Source organism: Felis catus, chromosome A2 (genome assembly GCF_018350175.1).
Source record: "Felis catus isolate Fca126 chromosome A2, F.catus_Fca126_mat1.0, whole genome shotgun sequence".
In the NCBI taxonomy this organism is placed as follows: domain Eukaryota; kingdom Metazoa; phylum Chordata; class Mammalia; order Carnivora; family Felidae; genus Felis; species Felis catus.
Window position 1 is genome coordinate 8,106,433 of NC_058369.1, and position 21,377 is coordinate 8,127,809.

At 55.2% G+C, this 21,377-nt stretch overlaps 1 protein-coding gene and 1 long non-coding RNA gene across 9 annotated transcripts in view; one reads left to right on the plus strand and one right to left on the minus strand.

The window, feature by feature from the left end:
- DNM2 (dynamin 2) overlaps positions 1-21,377 on the plus strand; it is a 90,134-nt gene that overhangs the window by 35,543 nt on the left and 33,214 nt on the right. For all 8 annotated transcript variants that reach the window (XM_023245405.2, XM_023245392.2, XM_023245403.2 and 5 more), the window contains 4 exons: positions 9,567-9,716; positions 11,040-11,243; positions 13,800-13,898; positions 19,825-19,985. In XM_023245405.2, the coding sequence (XP_023101173.2) occupies positions 9,567-9,716; positions 11,040-11,243; positions 13,800-13,898; positions 19,825-19,985 (614 nt within the window). The remainder of the gene's footprint in view (positions 1-9,566; positions 9,717-11,039; positions 11,244-13,799; positions 13,899-19,824; positions 19,986-21,377) is intronic.
- Positions 8,209-13,823, minus strand: LOC123382187. Its single transcript, XR_006590173.1, has 2 exons — positions 12,810-13,823; positions 8,209-9,191 (listed from the first exon to the last, which is right to left on the minus strand). It is a non-coding gene; the product is annotated as an uncharacterized LOC123382187 (long non-coding RNA).

Genomic DNA, 21,377 nt, shown 5'->3' on the forward strand with positions numbered 1-21,377 from the left:
ACTGATGCTGGCATCTCTGTTCCCATCACCCCCACTTTACAGAGGATGGAACTGAGGCTTCCAGAGATGAGGCCACTTGCCTGAGAGCACTCAGGAGGGTCACCGTGAGAGCCCAGCCTGAAACACACATGGTGGGGTGCACCCTAAGGCCGAGGTATCACTTGATCAGATCCCGTGGCTGCTGGTGAAAAAGAGACCATGGGAGCCAGCCCAGGGTAGGGGACCCAGAGGAGATAGAAGTGGTGCCTGGGGACATGTAGGGACAGGGTGGCAGCTATGGAGGTAGGGTCATGGTTGGATCCTGTTGGGCTGGCGGTGGAGGTCGGGAGAGAGGCCCAGGTGTCCCATATGGAGCTGTGTCTCAGCTCACATACTCCTCTTTCCCCACCTGACTGTGGTGTCTCCAGTCTCTCTCTCTCTCTTTCATTAACTTTTATTTTTGAGAGAGAGCTCATGAGCAGGGGTGGGGCAGAGAGAAGAGGGGACAGAGGATCTGAAGCAGGCTCCGCACTGTCAGCACAGATCCCGATGCGGGGCTCGAGCCCACGAACTGTGAGATCATGACCTGAGCTGTAGTTGGACGCTTAACCAACTGAGCCACTGAGGCACCCCTCCAGTCTTTTACTGCTGCCAGTAGATGTGTGCCCACTCTGTGCTCAACCTCAGCTGGATGCCAGGGAGGCAGCATGGAGTGGCAGACAGGGGATGCTGTGGTCAGGCTGAGAGGGGAAAGGGCAGGGGGTGTGGGAGAGTATATTGCACATTGGATCTACTTTGGGAGAACATTCTAGGCCGGGCAACAGCATGTGCAAAGTTATGAGGTGGGGCTGGGGGGAGAGGCAGGAGGCAGGTGATGTGGCCTGGCAGTCTGGTGATGGATTCAGGCAGTGAGAGCCCAGGGAGCACTTGGGTGGGGAAAAGCTGGCTCGGCCCCTGGCTGCCTTGTGGAGGAAGGATGGGCAGAGATAGGAGTGCAGGCAGGGAGGCCAGGGAGAGGTTAGTCTAGAGCCAGGCAAGAGGTCATGAGGCCTGGCCCAGGGCAGTGCTGTGGCTGAGGGTGAAGGGCAGTCTAGAGTGACCCTGAGGTGGGGGTCCAGGGCGATGAACAGCAGAGGTGCCTGGGCTGGGTGGGAGGCGGGACACCCCACTAGCAGGAGGGAGGAAGCTGAGTGTAGTGTGGGACGTGCTGATTGGTAGAGGGCCCTCTAGGGGCTACGTGGGGGCTGCACTGCTTCTAGAGAATAGACTTCTGTCCCGCTGACTCCCGAGAACCGGACTCCGGAGCCAGGCAGCTACCCCTTATTTCTGGGACCTGGGGCAGGTGGCCTCTCTCTGTGTGTCTCAGCTTCCTCCTCTGTAAAATGGGGGTGATAGTGGTACCCCCTTTGTGGCCCTGGCACCCCATGTGGCTTTGGTGTGCCTGCCGCCTCCTGTAGGGTCTGGGGTCCCACGATGTGACTCGGAGGCTGGGCCTCAGCCCTCCTTTCTGATGCCTGTGACACCCAGTGATGCTGGCTTCGGGTCCAGACTGCTCTTGGTGAGCCATTACTTTTAACTTTTTTTTTTTTTTTAAAGGAAGCTCCATGCCCATTTTAGAGCCTAAACACCAGGGCTTGAATTCACAACCCTGAGGTCACGACCTGAGCTGAAATCAAGAGTCAGATGCTTAACCAACTGAGCCATGCAGGCGCCCCAGACTTTTAATCTGCTTAGTTTAAAAATTACCTAAGACTAAATGGGGCACCTGGCTAGTGCAGACAGTAGAGCATGTGATTCTTGATCTCAGGGTTGGACATTTGAGTCCCATGTTGGGCATAGAGATTACTTAAAAATAAAATCTTAAAAAAAAAAAATTACCCTAAGACTGCAGCCACCAGGAAGTTTGATGGCTCACGGGTGATCCCTGCTTCTCCTTGGGAACAACCCCTGGCCTGGTAAACCCTGGGTGCTAGGGACTGTTCTGGTGTGGAATGTGGCCTCCTGAGCCTCCCTTCCCTTGACCTTGACTGTTGCTGTCAGGGACCAGAGAGGAGGTGGCTCCCAGCTTCCTTTTTAAAGCTTTGTGACCCCGACAGGGCCTTGCTGAACTCTGGGACCTCACCTCCTCCTGCTCCCTAGCTGGAGCCACAATCCCCCCTGCTCACTCACCCTCAAGATCGGCTCGTCCATTCACACTTCCACGCCTTTGCCCCCACAGTGCTCCCTCCCTGGAACATCGTGCCTCACCTTCCTTCTCTCCTTCCTCCTCCCCTGGGTGAGCCCCAGCCCCCCACCCCATCATTGCTCCCTCGGTTCATCCTCAGGTAACCTCATCTCATTCCGGTATTCTTAATGGTTTTTCTCCCCCCAAAAGTCAGTGGCAGAAAGCACGGATCTGCTTTGTTGTGGGATTGTCAACAACCCTTTCTCCAGCACCTGTCCTCTGGGCCTGGCCCTGGCAGGCCTTTTCTATAAAACTGGTAGACTCTGCAACATTCGGGGCATGGCCTTGGGTCTTGATGAGGAAACAGGGCCAGGAGCCAGTGAGAGTCAGGCTGGGGGCCGGCCAGGATGCCAACTGGGGCTGTCACTTTCTCCAGTATGTGGTGTGGGGTTTGCCACGTGTTCAGTGGACATTCACCGCGTGGCTTACGATCAGCTCTGTTCTGACACTGTCTGCCTGGGGAGAGTGTCACATCCCACAGGATGGGGGCTCAGTCCCACCAGGCCGTCGTCCTCCGCCCCCACTGCCAGTCACAAGTCCGGGCTGTCACCTGTGCGTCTCGCCCCCTGGCTGTAGATCTGAGTGAGGTTCCCACGACCCCCTCTTCAGCTTCGATTAATTTGCCAGAGCAGCTCACAGAGCTCAGGGGAAAACAGATCACTCACTGGATCGGTGGCCGGTGTGAAGGATACAACCCAGGAAGAGCCCGACGGAAGGGATGCGCAGGGCAGTGTGGGGACGGGCCGGGGCTTCCATGCCGTCTCCAGGCGCCCCTCTCCCGGCTCCTGCATGTGTTTACCAGCCGGGAAGCTCTCCGAAGCCCGTCCTTCGGGTTTTATTTTTATGGAGACTTCATTACACAGGCACGATTGATTGAATCATTGGCCTTTGGTGATTGATTCATCCTGGAGCCCCTCCCCCCTCCCTTCTCCCCGCTCTCCCCTCTCCGGAGTGGGGGGTGGGTAGGGCAGGACTAAAGGCTCCAGCCTTCAGATCACATAAATTGGTCTCCCTGGCACAGCCCCCTTCCTTAAGTGCTTTCCAAAAGTCACCTCATTCAACTAATGTGTCGTTGAGAGGGGCTGGCTATGAATGTTTAGACACCTTTATGGCTCTTAATCACTTAGGACATTCCGAGGATTTTAGGAGCCCGGTGCCAAAAATGGAGGGTGGAAATCCAAATGTGTATTTCTTACTGTAGATCACAGTAGCACGCCTTCCCAGCGGCCGTGCGTCCTAGACTGGGAGGTCTTCACGACTTGTCTCAAATCCGAGGGAGCTTGAGGACCCAACAGCCTCGGGAGGTGCCACGCGCTTTGCCTCTTCTTGGTTGGCTGAAGCCTCTGCACCGTCCGCCTCGGTTGGCTCCATCTGATTGCGTGGTACTCAGGCTCGCCCGAGTGCGTTCGAGTCCCCGAGTCGGTCCTCCTGACTCCGGGCCAGCATGCCTGTCGATGCCAGCTTTGGGGAAGGGAGACCCCATCTCCCACCATCAGGAGTCAGCCTGGCAGTTCTGCTCCTCCCTGGGTTGAGAATGGGGAAGGGACGGGCCAAGTCCCATGAATACCTGGGCAGGGCTCCTCCTTGCACTGCCCTCCTGAGACCCCGAGGCAGCCTCCCCTGACTGGCAGCTCAGCTAGTGCTAGTGCCCGTGGGCCTGGCGGTGTGGGATTTGATGTCGTAGTAGCCCCACACTTGGGTTCTGTGTTGTCTCATTTCCTTTGGGGAAACTGAGGCACTGAGAGGAGGGCAAGGCTGGGAGGGGCTAGGCACGCCCATCTCTCTCTCCTGTCACCTTCCCACACGTTGTCATGGTGCTTGATTCAGCCTTTCCAGGCTGGAGGGGCTGGGCTGAAGGCCGGGTTGCTCCGGCAGAACTTGGGCATTTCACAGTCTGCCCGCGGGGTGGGGAGTGTGCCTTCTTCGGTCCTGTGGACCTCCTCCAGCTCCTTTAAAACAGGAGGGCCCTGGGGCGCCTGGGTGGCTCAGTCGGATAAGAATCCGACTTCAGCTCGGGTCATGATCTCACAGTTCGTGGGTTTGAGCCCCGAGTTGGGCTCTGTGCTGACAGCTCAGAGCCTGGAGCCTGTTTCAGATTCTGTGTCTCCGTCTTTCTCTCTCCTCCACTGCTCATGCTCTGTCTCTCTCTTCTCAAAAAAAAATAAATAAATAAACGTTAAAAAATTTAAAAAAATAAATAAATAAAAATAAAACAGGAGGGCCCTAAGACCCCTCAGGAAGCCAGGCCTGAGGGAACTGGGCCACTGTCATGGGGCTGCTTCCTTGGGCCCTGGGTGGCCTGATACCCAGAGGGTGGCCGCATGTACTCGTCATCTCCCTTCTGAGGGCTCTTCTTCTTCTTTTTTTTTTTTTTTAATAAATTTTTTTAATTAAAAAATTTTTTTTAAGTTTATTTTGAAATGAGCCAGTGGGGGAAGGGGCAGAGAGAGAGAGAGAGAGAGAGAGAGAGAGAGAGAGAGAATCCCAAGCGGGCTCTGCACTAGTGTCCGACACGGGGCTTGAACGCACGAACCATGAGATCATGACCTGAGCTGAAGTTGGATGCTTAACCGACTGAGCCACCCAGGCGCCTCTTGAGGACACTTTCTTGAAGGGCCTGGGAGATGCCCAATGTGGGGATTGGCTGTTTAGCACAATGGGGACATACTTGGGACTCGAGAGAGTGATGTCCTCCTAGGCTGTGGCACCTAATGATTTTTAATAGGTCAATAAGTTTTATTAAACAACCACTAGGCACCAGGCACCGGGGAGAGTGGTGACGGAAGCTAAGTGCTCACTTGCAGCTCCAGGCTTAGAAGGGGACACTTGAGCACGTGGTGTGTCAGTGCGAGGAGCGCCGTGGAAGAGAGGGCAAAGTGCCAGGGCATCTCCTGGGTCCCAGGTGGTCAGGGTAGGCCTCCCGGCGGAGGTATTTAGAGCTGAGACCTGAAGGAGATGAGGGAACAAGTCCTGGAGGGAGGGCAGGGCCTCTTTCTAGAAAAAAGCCAGAAGTGCATTCACTGTCCCCACAGTTACCGTGCTGGCGGGAAGCCCTGCGGTGGGAAAGGGTGGCTGGCGCCTCTGGGTCAGCAGCACGAGTGCTGGACAAGGGCCCAGGTTATTGCTTCGCTCCTGGAGTGTTCCAGGCCCTGGGCCGGGTCCCTGGAACCCCCGGGGCTGCCCGTCCTCCCAAGGAAGGGCATGGCTCTGCAGGGTGGCAGTGGCGGGTGTGTGGCTGTCAGTGCTGCAGCAGGGGACAGGGACCGGCGGGACCGGACTGGACTGGCCGGGTCATCTGTGCATGAGCAAGCGAGGGCTAGCAAGCATGGCAGCTGGGATGGGGACAGAGGTGCATGGCTTCTGGGGGCGAGTTGAGAGGGAGTCTCTAGTCATCCCAGACTCTGAGCTCAGCCTTGAGGCCTCTGACTTATTCTCTGAGATGGGATCATTAAAAAAATCATTAGCATTCTGGCAAGTACAGGGCAGTGGCGCCCCGGGCAAAGCCCTGCCCACCTGTTTCTCAGGGAGGCTGCCCCCCTCCCCTTCCCTCCTTCCCCAGATGCCCTGGGCCCAGAGCATCCTCAGGGATGCTCTCTGGCCACCGCTGCCCTTGCCTGCCTCCATCATGGTGGGGCAGGGCAGGGCGGGGGGCTGGAGTCGTGTTAGCTCCTCCAGGAGGTCCCCACCCTCCAGATTCTGGTGTGTTGGGTCTCTTTTGAGTGTCTGTGGCACCTGCCGTGACATGCTTGTGCAGTATCCATCGTCCCACTGGACCAAGAGCCCAGCTCAGGACTGGGCCTTTATGGTCAAGAAGAGCTTGGGAAGGAAGGAGGGAGGAAGAGAGAGAGAGAAGGGGAGGGAAGGAGGGAGGGAGGAGAAAACAGCAGGTGGCCTTGCCAGCGCCCCCATCCCTGCCCAATCTCCCATGTATACAGCTTGATGGCCTTGGAGTTGGGCCCCCTTATAGAAGCTGAAGCAGGGACCATATTTTATTTATTTATTTATTTATTTATTTATTTATTTATTTATTTATTTATTTATTTATTTATTTTAAATGAGCGGGGGAGGGGCAGAGAGAGAGGGAGACACACAGAATCCGAAGCAGGCTCCAGGCTCTGAACCCCCAGCACAGAGCCCGATGTGGGGCTCGAACTCAGGAACAACGAGATCGTGACCTGGGCCTAAGTGGGATGCCCAATCAACTGAGCCACCCAGGCACCCCAGGGACCATATTATCTTTCTGGTAGTCATTCACTCACGCATACAATTATTGAGCACTTCAGTAGGTATACTCAGAGGGAAGCCCAGGGACACAGAGTGAATAGGGCAGCTTCAGATCCCTGCCCTGGAGGGTGGACCTTCTAATAGGGAGCCAGGAAAGACACAGGATGAGAAGGTCAGCGTTGTTAGAAGGCAGCCATGTTTGGAGGGTCATAAGGCAGAGAAGGAGGAAAGAGATTGGAGAGGTTTGTCATCTTGGGTGGGGGCCAGAGCAGACCTCCTGGAGAAGGTGACACTTGAACAGACCTGAAGGAGGCGAGGGAGGGAGCCTGCAGGAAGAGAGAAGAGCCAGTGCAAAGACCCTGAGGCAGAAGCCCAGAGTGGCTGGAGGAGAGTGAGTTGAAGTCAGAGCTGGGGATGTGGTTAGCTGGGAGCCATAGATGGTTCTGAGGAAATGAGGGCTGAGGTCCGGCTTTACGAGGGTCAGCGTTGTGGGGGAAATCAGGCTTGGAGGAAGCTTTTATTTTTTCTTTTTTTGGTGGAAGCTTTTTAATGTTAATATCAACCCTGGAATCCAGCACATGGTTCTAGAGTGACAAGGAGCCCAGTAAAGCGGGCTGTGAGGGGGATGAGCCCAGCAGGCTCCTGAAACTTCCTCTTGGTTTCTGCTGCCTGTTGGCTTCCTGGGGAAGAAGCTGTGGTTTTCAGGGCGCCTGGGTGGCTCAGTCGGTTGTGTCTGACTTCAGCTCAGGTCACGATCTTGCCGTCCGTGAGTTCGGGCCCCGCGTCGGGCTCTTTGCTGACAGCTCGGAGCCTGGAGCCTGCTTCGGATTCTGTCTCCCTCTGTCTCTGCCCCTCCCCGCTCACGCTCTGTCTGTCTCTGAAAAAATGAATAATAAACCTTAAAAAAAAAAAAAAAAGAAGAAGAAGCTATGGTTTTCTGGCACCGTCTGCACATCCTGCCGGTGAAGGAGTTGGTAGAAGGGGAGGCTGCCCCTGGACTCTAGGGGCCATAGCCGGCAGGTCCTGGTCCCATAAACACAATCCCAGGGTGACCTGGCCCTGACTGGGGAGGAGGCCCAAGATGCAGGATGAAGTGTCGGGTGGCATGGAGTTTAGAAGGCTTCCCGGGAGAGGCAGCAGGTCCTGGAGGAGGTGGACCAGGGCCTAGAAGAGCAGGGTGCACAGGGGAGAGGGCCTGTGTCCCGGCCCCCAATCCCTTCCCCGTGGCTGTGCTCCTGGAAGGGGGGTCGTTTCCGGTGGGTGCCGAGCCCAGGGCCTTGAGCCGGATGAGAACTGAGGTATGCTGTGGGGGGTTGGGGGACTGTGCCATTTTTGGTGGCCGCTGCCGGAAGAGCAGTCAAGCGTTTCCTCTGGTCCCTGGGGAGGGCTAGAGCGTGACTGTCCTTGGGAACTGGGTCAGCTGATGGGGGCGGGGCAGGGGCTGTGATCCTAGATCCTCCAGCAAGTGTCCTCATGGCCCCTGTTGCCCAGGGCCAGTGCCCATGGTGGAGGTGGTGCTCGGCGATCCGAGCCCACAGAGTCCCCCTGACCTGAAGCAGAGAGGTTAACAGCCTGCCGGTGGCCTCACAAAGGCCACGTGACTTGAGAGCCACCACCTGGAGACAGATTCTCTGGACTCCAAATCCCAGCTCCCCCACCGAGCTTGGGCCAAGCCACTTCACCTCTCTGGGCCTCCGTTTTCACATCTGTGGTACGGGCATCATGCAGATGCCTGCCTAAGGTATTCGCTCTCGAGGGGCACAGGGGACCACACACAGGGCTTGGCTAGAGCCAGCAGGGGCCGAATGTCGGCCACGGTTTATTAGGTCACGGAGGTGGGGTGGCGACCCCCTTTGTGCTCATTTCTTTCTGCCTTGTGTCTGGGGAGAGATTCTAGACCTGCCCGGTTTTCTCTCTCTCTCGTCGTGGGGCTCCGCCCCCATCCTTTGTACTGATCCTTCGCAGCGGACGGTATGTCTGTGCTGGGATGTGTGTAGCCACGTCTCCTGCTGACCGTGGAGGCGATCTCTAGTTCTCATCTTGGCCTGTCCGTCGCAGTCCAGTTCTTTGGGCTGTTTGCCAGCGTGATTTCCTTCCATCTCTTCAGCGTCACTGCAGAGCCATGGTCTCTGAGCCTGCAAGCCGCCCCCAGCCCAACATTTACTATGAAAATATGCACATCGGGAAAAGTTGAGGAATTGTACAGCGAACGCCTGTAGGCTCAGTACCTACATCTCAGGATGAACGCATTTTATTCTTGCCTTATCCCGAGTCTGATGGGACCACCGCTAATTGGTAGTCCCTTCCCTGTGGCCCCGCACCTCGGCATCAGTATGGCTTGTAGATACCCTGGGCTCACAAGGCACGAAGAGGCCTCCTGTGTCCACATGAGACCCTGCCCAGAAAGCGGTTCTCCTGAGCGGTTCACGTCTAGGTGGGGGACGCTGTGAACAGCCAGATGAGGAGAGACCGTGAGACGGGCTTTGGTGAGGCCACAGTGGTGTCTCCCTCTCCATACTGTGCCACATGCCTTGGGGAGGAAGGACAGATGGGTCCCATGGATGTGCGTCTGGGCTCTTGGCAAGCTGGAGAGTGCTGGCAGCTCCGACCCCTCTAGGACAGTGGCTTCTCTTTGACCCACAGCAAGGGAGGTTCTAACATCATGACTCTGGACTCAGTCTCACGTCTAACGGCAGAGCGGAAGCTTCATCACATGGGCACCCCCCGCGGTCTGGTGACGCATGCCGGCATTTCCTCTTCTGTTCTGTACATCAAAAAATCACAGATGCTGGTTACACCCACCTGTTGGTTTTTTTGTTTTGTTTTTCTTGGAGTTTGTCACGACGCGTGGTTTCACAAAATACTTCACAGAGAGTTTCCATCCCCCAGGGACAGAATCTTCACTGGTTTTGTTCCTTGAGGAACTCAAGGTTTGGTGGGAGACTCGGCCTGTGGAAGCGCCCCCCCCCAATACTCACTGCGAGAACGACTCTGTTGTTCCCCAAATTCCTGGAGCACCTGTGACCAATGCCACGCTTTCCCTGATTGATGAGGCACCTGTCCCAGAAGGCCATCTGCCCCCTACCCACAGCAAGACTGCTGCTCCCTCCCATTTCGAACTTCCTTCTTCCTTTTTCAGAATATGCCGAGTTTTTGCACTGTAAGTCCAAAAAGTTTACAGACTTTGATGAAGTCCGACAGGAGATCGAAGCGGAGACCGACAGGGTCACGGGGACCAACAAAGGCATCTCCCCAGTGCCCATCAACCTGCGGGTCTACTCGCCACACGGTAGGCAACACAGGCACAGACGCTCTGGGGCAGAGGGAAGTCGGGTCCAAAGCACCCTGGTGAAAAATATAACCCCTTCCATGTTTCTTCACGCGCACACAGCCCTGTTGATCTCTGTCTTCCCGCTTTTTTGTTTATGTTTATTTTTGAGAGAGAGAGACAGAAAGAGCATGAGTGGAGGAGGGGCAGAGAGAGAGGGAGACACAATCCGAAGCAGGTTCCAGGCTCCAGGCTCTGAGCTAGCTGTCAGCACAGAGCCTGATGCGGGGCTCGAACTCACGAACCGTGAGATCATGACCTGAGCTGAAGTCAGCCACTTACTTACATGACTGAGCCACCCAGGTACCCCTGTTTTCCCACTTTTGACAGGGACACGGTATCGAGGGATCAGTCTCAGCTGGGAAGACGGTTGGGGGTGGTGGTGACTGGGGCAAATTGCAGCCGTGCGCTCCTGGGAAAAGGGTGGCCGCAGTGTGGCTCCCAGGAGATGGGGGCCACAGAATGACTCCAGCCCAGGGGGGCCGGGGCTTCCGAAACTTGCAGAGGAGCCAGAAAGCCAGTCTTCCCTGCAAAATGTTCGGAGTTTAAACACTCTGCCGCCACGTACGACTGCCCTGGGGCATGGATTTCTAACTCCGATGGCATTTGGGGAATGTTCCAGCAGACTCTTAACTCCTCAGTATGAGTTCTTTGAGAGGAGTTTTTACATTTACTTATTTTTGGATAAACGCTGCCTGTGCGTGGCTCCAAAATGACAGAAGCGTGTGTAGCGAAATCCCTCCCCGCCCTCAGTATTACAAACGGGTGTTCTGTTTTAACGCCCAAGTGAATAATTACGAATATGGATGCGTGTGTATCACGTGTGTGTCTTTTACCACTTTTACGCAAATTGGAGCGTAATATAAACTGCCACTTTTTTGTGCGGCTACATCTCCCGAGGGTGTCTCTTACCCTCTTATCAGGGTAGCATCTTCTTGTTTTTTATGGTAAACGTTGGTAAACAACAGCCTTTGCTCATGGCTGAATTGATGGGCTGGAATTTATTTAGCCACTGAGAGCAATTCCAGCAAATGTCCCGATTTAAAACTGTATCACTACACTAGAGAGAGAGGCCGTCTGGAGGAGGGATTCCTGGAAGAGGACCTACCTACCGGATCCGAGGGTGTAATCTGGTTGGAGGACAGGAGGGATCCTGTGGCCCGATCCCGCCCGCCCCCCGCCCCCCCCCCCCCCAGCACTTGGAGAAGCGGGCTGGGTAGCTGTGGGGCTGTGTGAGCCTCCCCTCCTCTGTCTGATGACCTTCCCCTCTGGCTTCCCTATCAGTGTTGAACCTGACCCTCATCGACCTCCCGGGTATCACCAAGGTGCCCGTGGGGGACCAGCCCCCAGATATCGAGTACCAGATCAAGGACATGATCCTGCAGTTCATCAGCCGGGAGAGCAGTCTCATCCTCGCCGTCACCCCTGCCAACATGGACCTGGCCAACTCAGATGCCCTCAAGCTGGCCAAGGAGGTCGACCCTCAAGGTAACCGCTGAGCCCTACACCGGAAGTTCCCCTGCTGGGTGCCTGGGAGCATGGCGACTCGCCCCGCATCCTTGATTCCAAGTTGTTGGTATTCCCTTTGGCAGATGACCCCTAGGAAAAGGCCCTCCTGGGATACAGTGTCTCCCGTCGGGGCCAACAGTGCTAGAAGGCTGCCCCTGGGAGGCTCTTGGGGGGCATTTGGGCATTTCTCCGAGGCTTGGTCCCCTCTGTCAAAATGGCACCAGCGATCCTAACGTGTAGCACTACTGAGTGCTGAGAGGATTGGAGAGTCCCTGTAACTGCTCAGGGGCCAGGCGGGGTGGGGGAGGGGGTATGAGGGTGATGAGCTAATGAAGCCCAGCGGGGCGATAGGGAGTAGTGGGGACTGTGGCATCTGTTGCCCGGGGCATTCCAGGTCAGACATTTCCATTTATTAGGTACATGTCCGTTAAGTACCTGCTCTGTGCCGGGCTCTGCTTTGGCCTTGGAAACCCTACAGGGGACAGAATGGACAGGGTCCCTGCCACTGGGGAGTTGACATTCCAGCGGGGGAGACAGAAGACAGCAAGGAAAGAAGCAAATGGGACAGTTTCAGCCAGAAGTGGGCACCCAGAGGAAAATCAGGCCTTTCGAGAGTAGCTGGGATGGGAGGGGGTCAGAGGCCTCTGAAGATGAGAGGTTTCAGGCAAGACCAGAATGATGAAACGACAGAAAGAGGCAGAGCCCAGGAAAATGGACAGCGATGCCAGCTAGGCTGGGCATGATTTGAGCCTGGGGTGCCCAGGACACGACGCCAGTGGGGCTGGGGCAGAGCAAGCCGAAGTGAGGACAGGCGGGGCAAGGGTGGGGTGGGACAGACCTTCTGTGGCCTTGGTGGCTGCCGTGGGCAGCTGGGTGTGCCCTGAGCGTGTTGAAGGTTGTGTGGAGTGGGACACACACTCAAATACATTTTGGAAAGTGCCCTCCGACTGCCTCGTTCCATGTGGTTTGGAGGGAGTCGGGGACCAGGGAGGAGCTGGGGAAGGACAGGCTCTGGGGCTCCACTGCCTGGTTTCCAGCCCTGCTCAGGCCTGAGGGCGGCCGGGGAGGGCAGGCAGCTGGCGGCCCTTTCGTGCACTGGAGTGGGAGCTCCTCAGAGTTGAGGGCTGCGCGCTGAGACTCTTGGTCCCGCGAAGGATGTGCTGTGTCCCCGTGGTCATCCTGGGCAGGCACGCTCTCCCGGGAGAGGCCGCCCCTGCCCCCGGCCCTCCACGGCTTCCCTGTGCCCCGACTCCGGTCCCACGGAATGGACCGTGGTTGTGACACACACCGCGGAGGCTTGACCGGGCAGTGAGAGAGTGGGGACGGGTACAGTTATGTGCCACTTGTGACCTTGATGCTGGCGTTCTTCCTTAAAGAGAGCATTTTTCTGGCTTCGAAAGTATTCATAATTCATCACTGTTACCAGCACGTCCACACTGTAAAATCTAGAACCTGAAAAGTGACCGCTCCCCTCCCGCTGCAGAGACACCAATGGCCACGGTTGGTAAATAACCTTTCAGAGTTTCTTCTTCCGTGGATACTCACGTTTTAAAAAACGGGGTGGTCTTTCCTGATTTTTTCCGTAACGTGTGTGCATGTTTCTCTGGTCTCATAGGGACACGTCTACGTGGCATCCACCGAACGGGCCACTCTTGCCCATTCTTTGTTCTTGAGCATTTGGGTCATTTCTGGTCTTTCATAAACAATCCTCTGGTGAAATCCGACATTTCCAATAGAGTCAGTGGGAGCCCCAGTCACATCCCTTTGCTGCACTCTGTCTGCCTCCCCCCTCCCTCCCTGGCAAGCCTTGTGGGTATTCACGGCTGTGGCTGCTTTGCCTTCCAGAAAGGTGATGCCGGCTCAGAGGCTCAGAGGTTCACACTGCCGAATGTGAACGGGCAGGGGCCCCAGGGAGCGCACGGCTGTGCTCGCTGCCCCCCTCGGCACCCTCCGGAGGTCTCTCTGGGCCTCCCGCGTGTCACACGTGCACACGTCCATGTCCACACACGCACTAGCACGGAGAGGATCCTTCTGCGCCGGCAGGGGCACTGATCTGTAGGCGTGTAGCTTTGCTAGGAGGGTTCCCTTGTCTAGGTGACCCGGAGACGGGAGGAATTCGATGGGGGTTGTTCCCAGAGTGGAATTTTGGCCGTTAGGGTGAAAGGTAACCCTAGAAACAGTCGCCGTGGGTTTGCGTATCATGTTGGGACTTGGCAGGTGACTCGGCACAGCACGGAGACTGACCTGGGATTTGGGTTTCCGTGAGGTTTCCCCGGCACTGTCGCAGATCATGGGAATGACCGTGACGGTGGCCAGTATTTACTGATAGAACATTTGTCACAAGCCACGTTGATCTTCATGGACACCCCACTGGGATCGGTGTGGCTGTTGTCTTCTCTTGACATGAGGGAAACTGGGGTCCAGGCAGGGGACGTTATGGCTCGTCCCGGGTCTCACAGCCTAGAAGTGGGGACCCCCAGGCTGCCAGCCCGGACCCCTTTCTCACGGCGACCTCTGACCTCTGGGCTCTTTCAGGCCTGCGGACCATTGGCGTCATCACCAAGCTCGACCTGATGGATGAAGGCACTGACGCCAGGGACGTCCTGGAAAACAAGTTGCTCCCCTTGAGAAGAGGTGCGGCCGGGCAGGGAGCCGGGGGCCAAGGGGCGGAGCGGCTGGATGTATGTTCCGGTGATATTTGTTTTTGTCCTTATCGTTACCGAAACCTGGGCAGATGCCAGGAAGCACGCACAGATAAACACTGAGCATTGCCTGCTTCCCCAGTGCCCAGAGTAACTGCTTTTCCATTTCAGTACAAACCCTTCTGTCTTCACGCCTCCGTGTACGTATCTTTTTCCTCTGACGTGTGTACGTTCACTTTTAACACCTGCTCACTTGGGGGACCTAAACAAGCCTACAGGAAACGAAAACCAAAGTCATCCACAGCCCGGCCTCTCCCCCTAGTTTTTACTTTGTGGCTCTCCTCCCAGAAAGTTCCTCAGGATTCATAATTTCTATTAATTTTCATGCTTGCTTTCTGAGCACTTTTTTAACTTTTTTTTTTTTTTAATGTTTATTTTTGAGAAAGAGAGAGAGAGAATGGAGGAGGGGCAGAGAGAGAGGGAGACACAGATTCCGAAGCAGGCTCCAGGCTCCGAGCTGTCAGCACAGAGCCCGACGCGGGGCTCAAACTCACAGACTATGAGATCATGACCCGAACCGAAGTCGGACTCTTAACCGACTGAGCCACCCAGGCACCCCTTATTATTATTTTTTGGAAAGAATATGAACGGGGGAGAAGGGCAGAGAGGAAGAGAGAGAGAATCTCAAGCAAGCTCCACACTCAGGGTGGACTTTATCCCAAGACCCTGAGATCATGACCTGAGCCAAAATCAAGAGCCAGACGCTCAACTGACGGAGCCACCTAGGCGCCCTTCTATCATGAACACTTTTGTTATGATGTTTGTTTAGTTTTGAAAGAGTACGCATGAGCAGGGGAGGGGCAGAGAGAGAGGGAGACAGACGATCCAAAGACGGCTCCGCGCTGACAGCACAGAGCCCGACGCAGGGCTCAAACTCACGAACCAGGAGATCATGACCTGAGCCGAAGTCAGATGTTTCACCGACTGAGCCACCCAGGTGCCCTTATTACGAACATTTTTAGAAACCTTCTCGAAAGTAGGGAGAGAAGTACGAGGAGCCCCCATGGGCCCAGCCTCGGTGGTCACCAACACGGCTAATTTCGATCTCCGAATGTCCCCTGATTTGCTTCCTGGGAGGATTATGAAGCAGATCCTTGGCACCCTATCATTTTACACATAAATACCTGAGTTCTGGTCAAACAGCTCCCCCACCAGCCCCTTTGTGTCTCCTATGCCGTCTTTTGTTTTTGTTTCTGTTTCTGTTTTGTTCTTTTGTGGATGGAAGAAACCAGATCATGTCCCACACTTGGGATTGGGGCCAGTTGTAGTTCCCTATAAACTGGTAATTAAATCGAGGGGCGCCTGGGTGGCTCAGTCGGTTGAGCATCCGACTTCCGCTCAGGTCACGATCTCGCGGTCCGTGAGTTCAAGCCCCGCGTCAGGCTCTGGGCTGATGGCTCAGAGCCTGGAGCCTGCTTCTGATTCTGTGTCTCCCTCTCTCTCTGCCCCTCCCCCGTTCATGCTCTGTCTCTCTCTGTCCCAAAAATAAATAAAACGTTAAAAAAAAACAAAAAACAAAAAAAACAAACTAGTAATTAAATCGAGATGGAGGCCTGATAAGGTTTGGGTTTACAATCAAGTTCAGATCTGACAGGAGTAGCCTAAATATTTTTATTTTCAAAAAATGAGAATAGCCAGGTTACCTGGCTGGCTCAGTCAGTTAAGCATTTGACTCTTGATTTTGTCTCGGGTCATGATTATATGGTTTGCGAGGTGGAAGCCTGCCTCCGGCTCTACACTGACACCGAAGAGCCTGCTTGGGATCCCCCCCTCCCTCTCTCTGCCCCTCCCCCGCTGATGTATGCTTATGAGCGCTCTCTCTCTCTCTCTCTCTCTCTTTCAACCCCCGCTGACGTATGCTTATGAGCGCTCTCTCTCTCTCTCTCTCTTTCAAACAAACAAACTTATTAAGTGTCTCTTATGTAGCCAGTGCTCTTCATGTACACCAGCCCATTGAATCCTGGTAACAGTCCAACAAGGTGGCTCTGTTCCTACCCCCATTTTATAGATGAATAAACTGAGGCACAGAGAAGCTAAATCCCTTGCTCCCGCTCACAAAAACTAGGAAGTGACAGAGCTGCTCTTGAATGCCAGCTCTCCAGTGTCATGCCACTTTGCGACCTACTTTTCCATTTCACTTAGCAGAAGAGCAGGGCATTTCCCCGTGACAGGCGACTGTCAAGGGTCCTTCTTCAAGGCGACTTCCGAGGGTCCAGTGGAATCCATTCGAGGAGGATGTGTGGGCTGTTACTCAATCCCTGTTTGTTAGGTTATTCCTGTTTTTCACTGTGGCATGTTGTTGAGTGTCCGTCTAGGCTTTTAGTTGGTGGTGGTGTTTGGTTATATATATATATATTTTAATGTTTATGTGTTTTTGGGAGAGAGCATGAGCCGGGGAGGGACAGAGAGAGAGGGGGACACAGAATCGGAAGCAGGCTCCAGGCTCTGAGCTGTCAGCACAGAGCCCGACACGGGGTTCGAACTCACATACCGTGAGATCATGACCTGAGCCGAAGTCGGATGCTTAACGGACTGAGCCACCCAGGTGCCCCAATATTTATTTATTTTTGACAGAGAGAGAGAGAGACAGTGCGTGCGCTAGAGGGGGAGGGGCAGAAAGAGAACGGGACAGAGGATCTGAAACAGGCTCCATGCTGACAGCAGAGAGCCCAATGCGGGGCTTGAACCTACGAACCGTGAAATCATGACCTGAACTGGAGTCGGACACTTAACAACTGAGCCACCCAGGTGCCGCTAAGCTGTTGTTTTCTTTTTTTTTTCTTCAACTTTTTTTTTTTTTTTTTTTTTTTTTTTTTTTGGGACAGAGAGAGACAGAGCATGAACGGGGGAGGGGCAGAGAGAGAGGGAGACACAGAATCGGAAACAGGCTCCAGGCTCCGAGCCATCAGCCCAGAGCCCGACGCGGGGCTCGAACTCCCGGACCGCGAGATCGTGACCTGGCTGAAGTCGGACGCTTAACCGACTGCGCCACCCAGGCACCCCAAGCCGTTGTTTTCTTAATTGCTTCTGTCTTGTGCCCCGTTCCTTCCCCCCTGGGATCTGCTGTCAGCTGTGGGCACCTAGGGGCATGTTGGCGTTGACAGGACCATGTAGATCTTTTCTTTTGCCCCTAGGCATTCCCTCTTCTATGTCTGGGATAGGCCTGGGGAAAACCTGGTTTCCACCTGCCCCCAGCCCTGCTGAGACATTGAGCAATGAGAGGGGCCCTCAGGGGAGGCTGGAACGTGGTCAGGGCAGAACCCAAACGCCCATTTAGCTGCCAGGATCCCGAGCTGAAGACTGAGTCGCTGTCGGAGGCTTAGGAAGGAAGGATTGGTGCTGAAGCCCGAAGAGGACCCCACATGTCCTCACACCCTCTGCCGTCCCTCCCCCAGCCCCCTGACCGCGTGCTCATTCTGCACACACCAGGCCTAAATCTTGGTCCCCGAAGGATGCTGCCTGGGCTCAGCATTGCCGCCGGGGGGCCAGGTGACACAGACCTCCTCAGCTTCCTTCCTCCCCACTCACTGCTGTCTGCATCTGCCCTCTGCCTTCCTGTCTGTGTCCAAGAAGGCGAGCCCTTCCTCTCCCGGCCCTGTCTGCCTGCTCCCGACTTGTACCCGCAGCCTCCCTCCCTCGGTGTTCCCCTCTTGCCCCGTGGCCTTTCGAGTCTCTGGAGCTGCAGCCTTCTCCTTGGCTTCCCAAAGACTCGGAACTCTCGCACCTTTGGGAACCAAAATCCAAGCCAGACCACTGTCTCTGCTCCGTGCGGTTGGCATGTTTGCTGTCGTGTGGATGATAGCGAGCTTGGGCTTCCCACAGGTCTGGGTTCACCCTCTTGATTCTCCGGCAGCCCCTCTCCGTGACCTCCCCTTGGTCACTTCCCCTCGTCTGTAAAATGGACATAGTGACATATGCGGAGAGGATGAAAAGTAATCAGGCCTGCACAAGACTGGGCGGGAATAAGGGCAGGCAGGCACCACTCCCCTCCCCCCAAGGGAGACCGTCAACGCCTGCTGCTAAGCAGGGGGGGATGTACGTATGTATACACCTGTCCCCAGTCCACCTCTCCAACTCTGATTACGTCAGCAGTCGTGAATGACAGTCCCCGCGTCTGCTTTGTTGAGCACCTACCATGGGTCAGCCACGAGACTGAGTTCTTAGTGTCCCGTGACATCCACTCACCCACCCTGCTGGTGTGCTGAGTGCCTCGCGTCCCCATGCGGGGACCCGAGACTGTTCTGGCTTTTTGAACACCATCCCCTTTCTCTTCATGCCCGAATATGGCAGATCTTCTCTTCATGCTAACATCTTTATCTTACATATTGTTTCCCATGTGTGTTTCCCATGTGTGAAGAATTCCGAAATGGTACTGAAAGCCGCCTGGGAAGGAGAAGGTCTCCCAGCCCTTCCTGCATGTCCCATTTCTCACGTGGTCACGGTTACCATTTTCTTTGTGTCTTGGCTCAGAAAATTTTTAACCCAAATATAGTCATCTCTGAAAACCACCCGTGTTCTCTTCCAGTTTCACGGTGTGTGCATAGATCTGTGATCCCTCGAGGATTAGGTTCGGTAGGCACCCAGCTTGGGTTTTTGCGTGTCTTTTTTTTTTTTTTTTTTTAATTTTTTTTCAACATTTATTTATTTTTGGGACAGAGAGAGACAGAGCATGAACGGGGGAGGGGCAGAGAGAGAGGGAGACACAGAATCGGAAACAAGCTCCAGGCTCTGAGCCATCAGCCCAGAGCCTGACGCGGGGCTCGAACTCACGGACCGCGAGATCGTGACCTGGCTGAAGTCGGACGCTTAACCGACTGCGCCACCCAGGCGCCCCATTGCGTGTCTTTTTTTAATGTGTTTTGTTTTGTTTTGTTTTGTTTTTGTTTTTTTGTTTTGTTTTGTTTTGTTTTTTTGAGAAATAGCACACACGTGTGCATGAGCTGGGGAGGAAGAGAGAGAGAATCCCAAGGAGGCTCCGTGCTGTCAGCGTAGAGCACAGCACGGGGCTCATACCCGCAAACTGTGACCTGAGCCAAAATCAAAAGTTGGACGCTTAACCGATTGAGTCACCCAGGCGCCCCCACGACTAACTTTGTTCCTTTGCTGGCCGTGGCCGTTGAGTGATCCACCTTCCTCCCGTTGGCTCTGAGGAATTAGCCATTAGTTCCCACCTGCCCTTCATGTGGTTTTGGACTTTTTTCTTTTCTGTTCCATTCATCTCTCCAGACGTACATGCCCCGATGTACCCATCCTTTTCAAACGTAACAGGTTTTAATACCAGGCAAGGTGAGGTATTCCTAACTCGGCCTTCTTTTTGAAGTGTTTTTCTTACTTGTCTTAGTGTTTATTTACTTTTGAGAGAGAGAGAGAGAGAGAGAGAGAGAGAGAGAGAGCGTGAGCAGGGGAGGGGCAGAGAGACGAGGAGACACAGAATCCGAAGCAGGCTCCAGGCTCTGAGCCGTCAGCACAGAGCCCGGCGCGGGGCTCAAACTCACCAACCGCGAGATCATGACCTGAGCCGAAATCGGATGCTTAACTGACTGAGCCGCCCGGGCGCCCCTTCTCACTTGTCTTTAAAGCACAGTTTGTGGGTTTCGTCTTCTCCAAAGCTTTTCTCCGTCCCCCGCCTCACATTAGGCCGGGCGTCACCCCTCTCCTGCTTTCCAGGACCGCACTCTGCGTTTGTGTTCTCCCAATTTCTGAGTAATGAGTGGGGCTTGTGGCCCAGTCCGCGAGTGACCTATGGGACAGGGTCCCTGTCTGTGCCTGCACCTGGCCCAGCCCCGTTCCTGGTCCACGGTGGGCATTCCGGGCACCTCGGCTCACCTGGCACGGCCCCTGCCCCTCTCCTCCCGCAGGCTACATCGGTGTGGTGAACCGCAGCCAGAAGGACATTGAGGGCAAGAAGGACATCCGCACGGCACTGGCGGCCGAGAGGAAGTTCTTCCTCTCCCACCCAGCCTACCGGCACATGGCTGACCGCATGGGCACCCCACACCTGCAGAAGACCCTGAACCAGGTACAGCCGGGAGTTTGTGCAGGTGCAGTCCACAGTGATGCTGGCCTCGGTCTAGAGCCGGCGCGCGTTTTAGCAAAATGAGTTCAGTCCGCATCTGATTCGGGGCCCGGTGGAGAGTGGGTGTTCAGTAAGCGGGTCGCGGCACTGTTCCTGTCACGGTTACTGTTCCTGTTATTTTAATTGCCGTTGTAATGATCTAGTCACGTACCCAGAAGTTTGCGTACGTTACAAACGCCTGGCCGGCACTGAGGCAGGGTGGCCAGGAGTGCTGGACGGACCTCGTCGGGAGCGCTGTAGAGCCTGACCTTCTTGGGTCCGAAGCCCACCCCAATCTCTGACTGGGTGGCCCAGCCTCTCTGAGCCTCTGTCCTCCGTTCGTCAGTTGGGAACCATCACCGTCCCTGCCCCCCCAGGGCTGCGGCGTCCGCTAAGTGCTCAGTGCGTGCGTTGCGTGAAACACGGCAGGTACCAGGTGCCGGCCTCTCCTGTATTGCATTTTCTACCGCTCTCTTGTTTTTCTACGCGGAATGCATTCGTAGGGTTCATGAACAACGCAGGTATCGATACACGTGCGGCGAGGTGCCCCCTTCTGCCCCTTCCTTCCACCCCCGGGGCCCCACAGTTGGTACTGCCTGCGTTTCTTTCTGTCCATAGAAGCGAAAAGGACTTCCGAGACTCACTGCTCTCCCTTTCTTACTGTAAATGACGCCATGCGCCCTCCCCACCCCCTGCTTTTGAGGATTTTTTGCTCAGCAGTATCTCCTGGAGTGCTGGGTGTGCGGAAAAGAACCCTTCCTCACTCCTTTTCGCAGCTGCATACTGGTCTCTGAATGCAGTCTGTTCAGCCGTCTCTTTTTGGAGACTGACTCCATCTTCTCGTCTTCCTGGTGCATAGAGGCCGCCGCTAGTAACATGATAATGACCTCATCTTATGCCCCTGTCGATTTCTCTGGAGAGGAAAGTCCCTGATGGGGGATTGCGGAGTCTCACTGTCACAGACGCTGCCTGTCCTCAGGGTCTGTCCTGGTTTGCCCATCCTGGGTGGCAAGACCTTCCCCTTTGAGACTTTGTGGCAGCTTCCTGGAAGGTGGGAAGGCATCAGAGCAACAGTGAGTCGTTTCTTCGCGTATGCAGTGGGGACACAGTGGTGACACAAGAGCAGGGCTCTGTCCTCGGGGGAGACATTTTTCTAATGGGGGGGGGGCGGGGAACAGATTCGGAACAAGTCACCAGATGAATGCATAATCAGGTGTTAGGTAGCAGCCGGGCCATGAAAAGCTGGTGCAGGACAGGAAGGCAGAGAAGGCAGCTCAGGGGCAAAGAGGAAAGTGTCCTGTGGGAGGGGCCCTCCAGGAAAGGAAGCAGTGGGCCTGGGCAGAGGGCTGCGGGAGA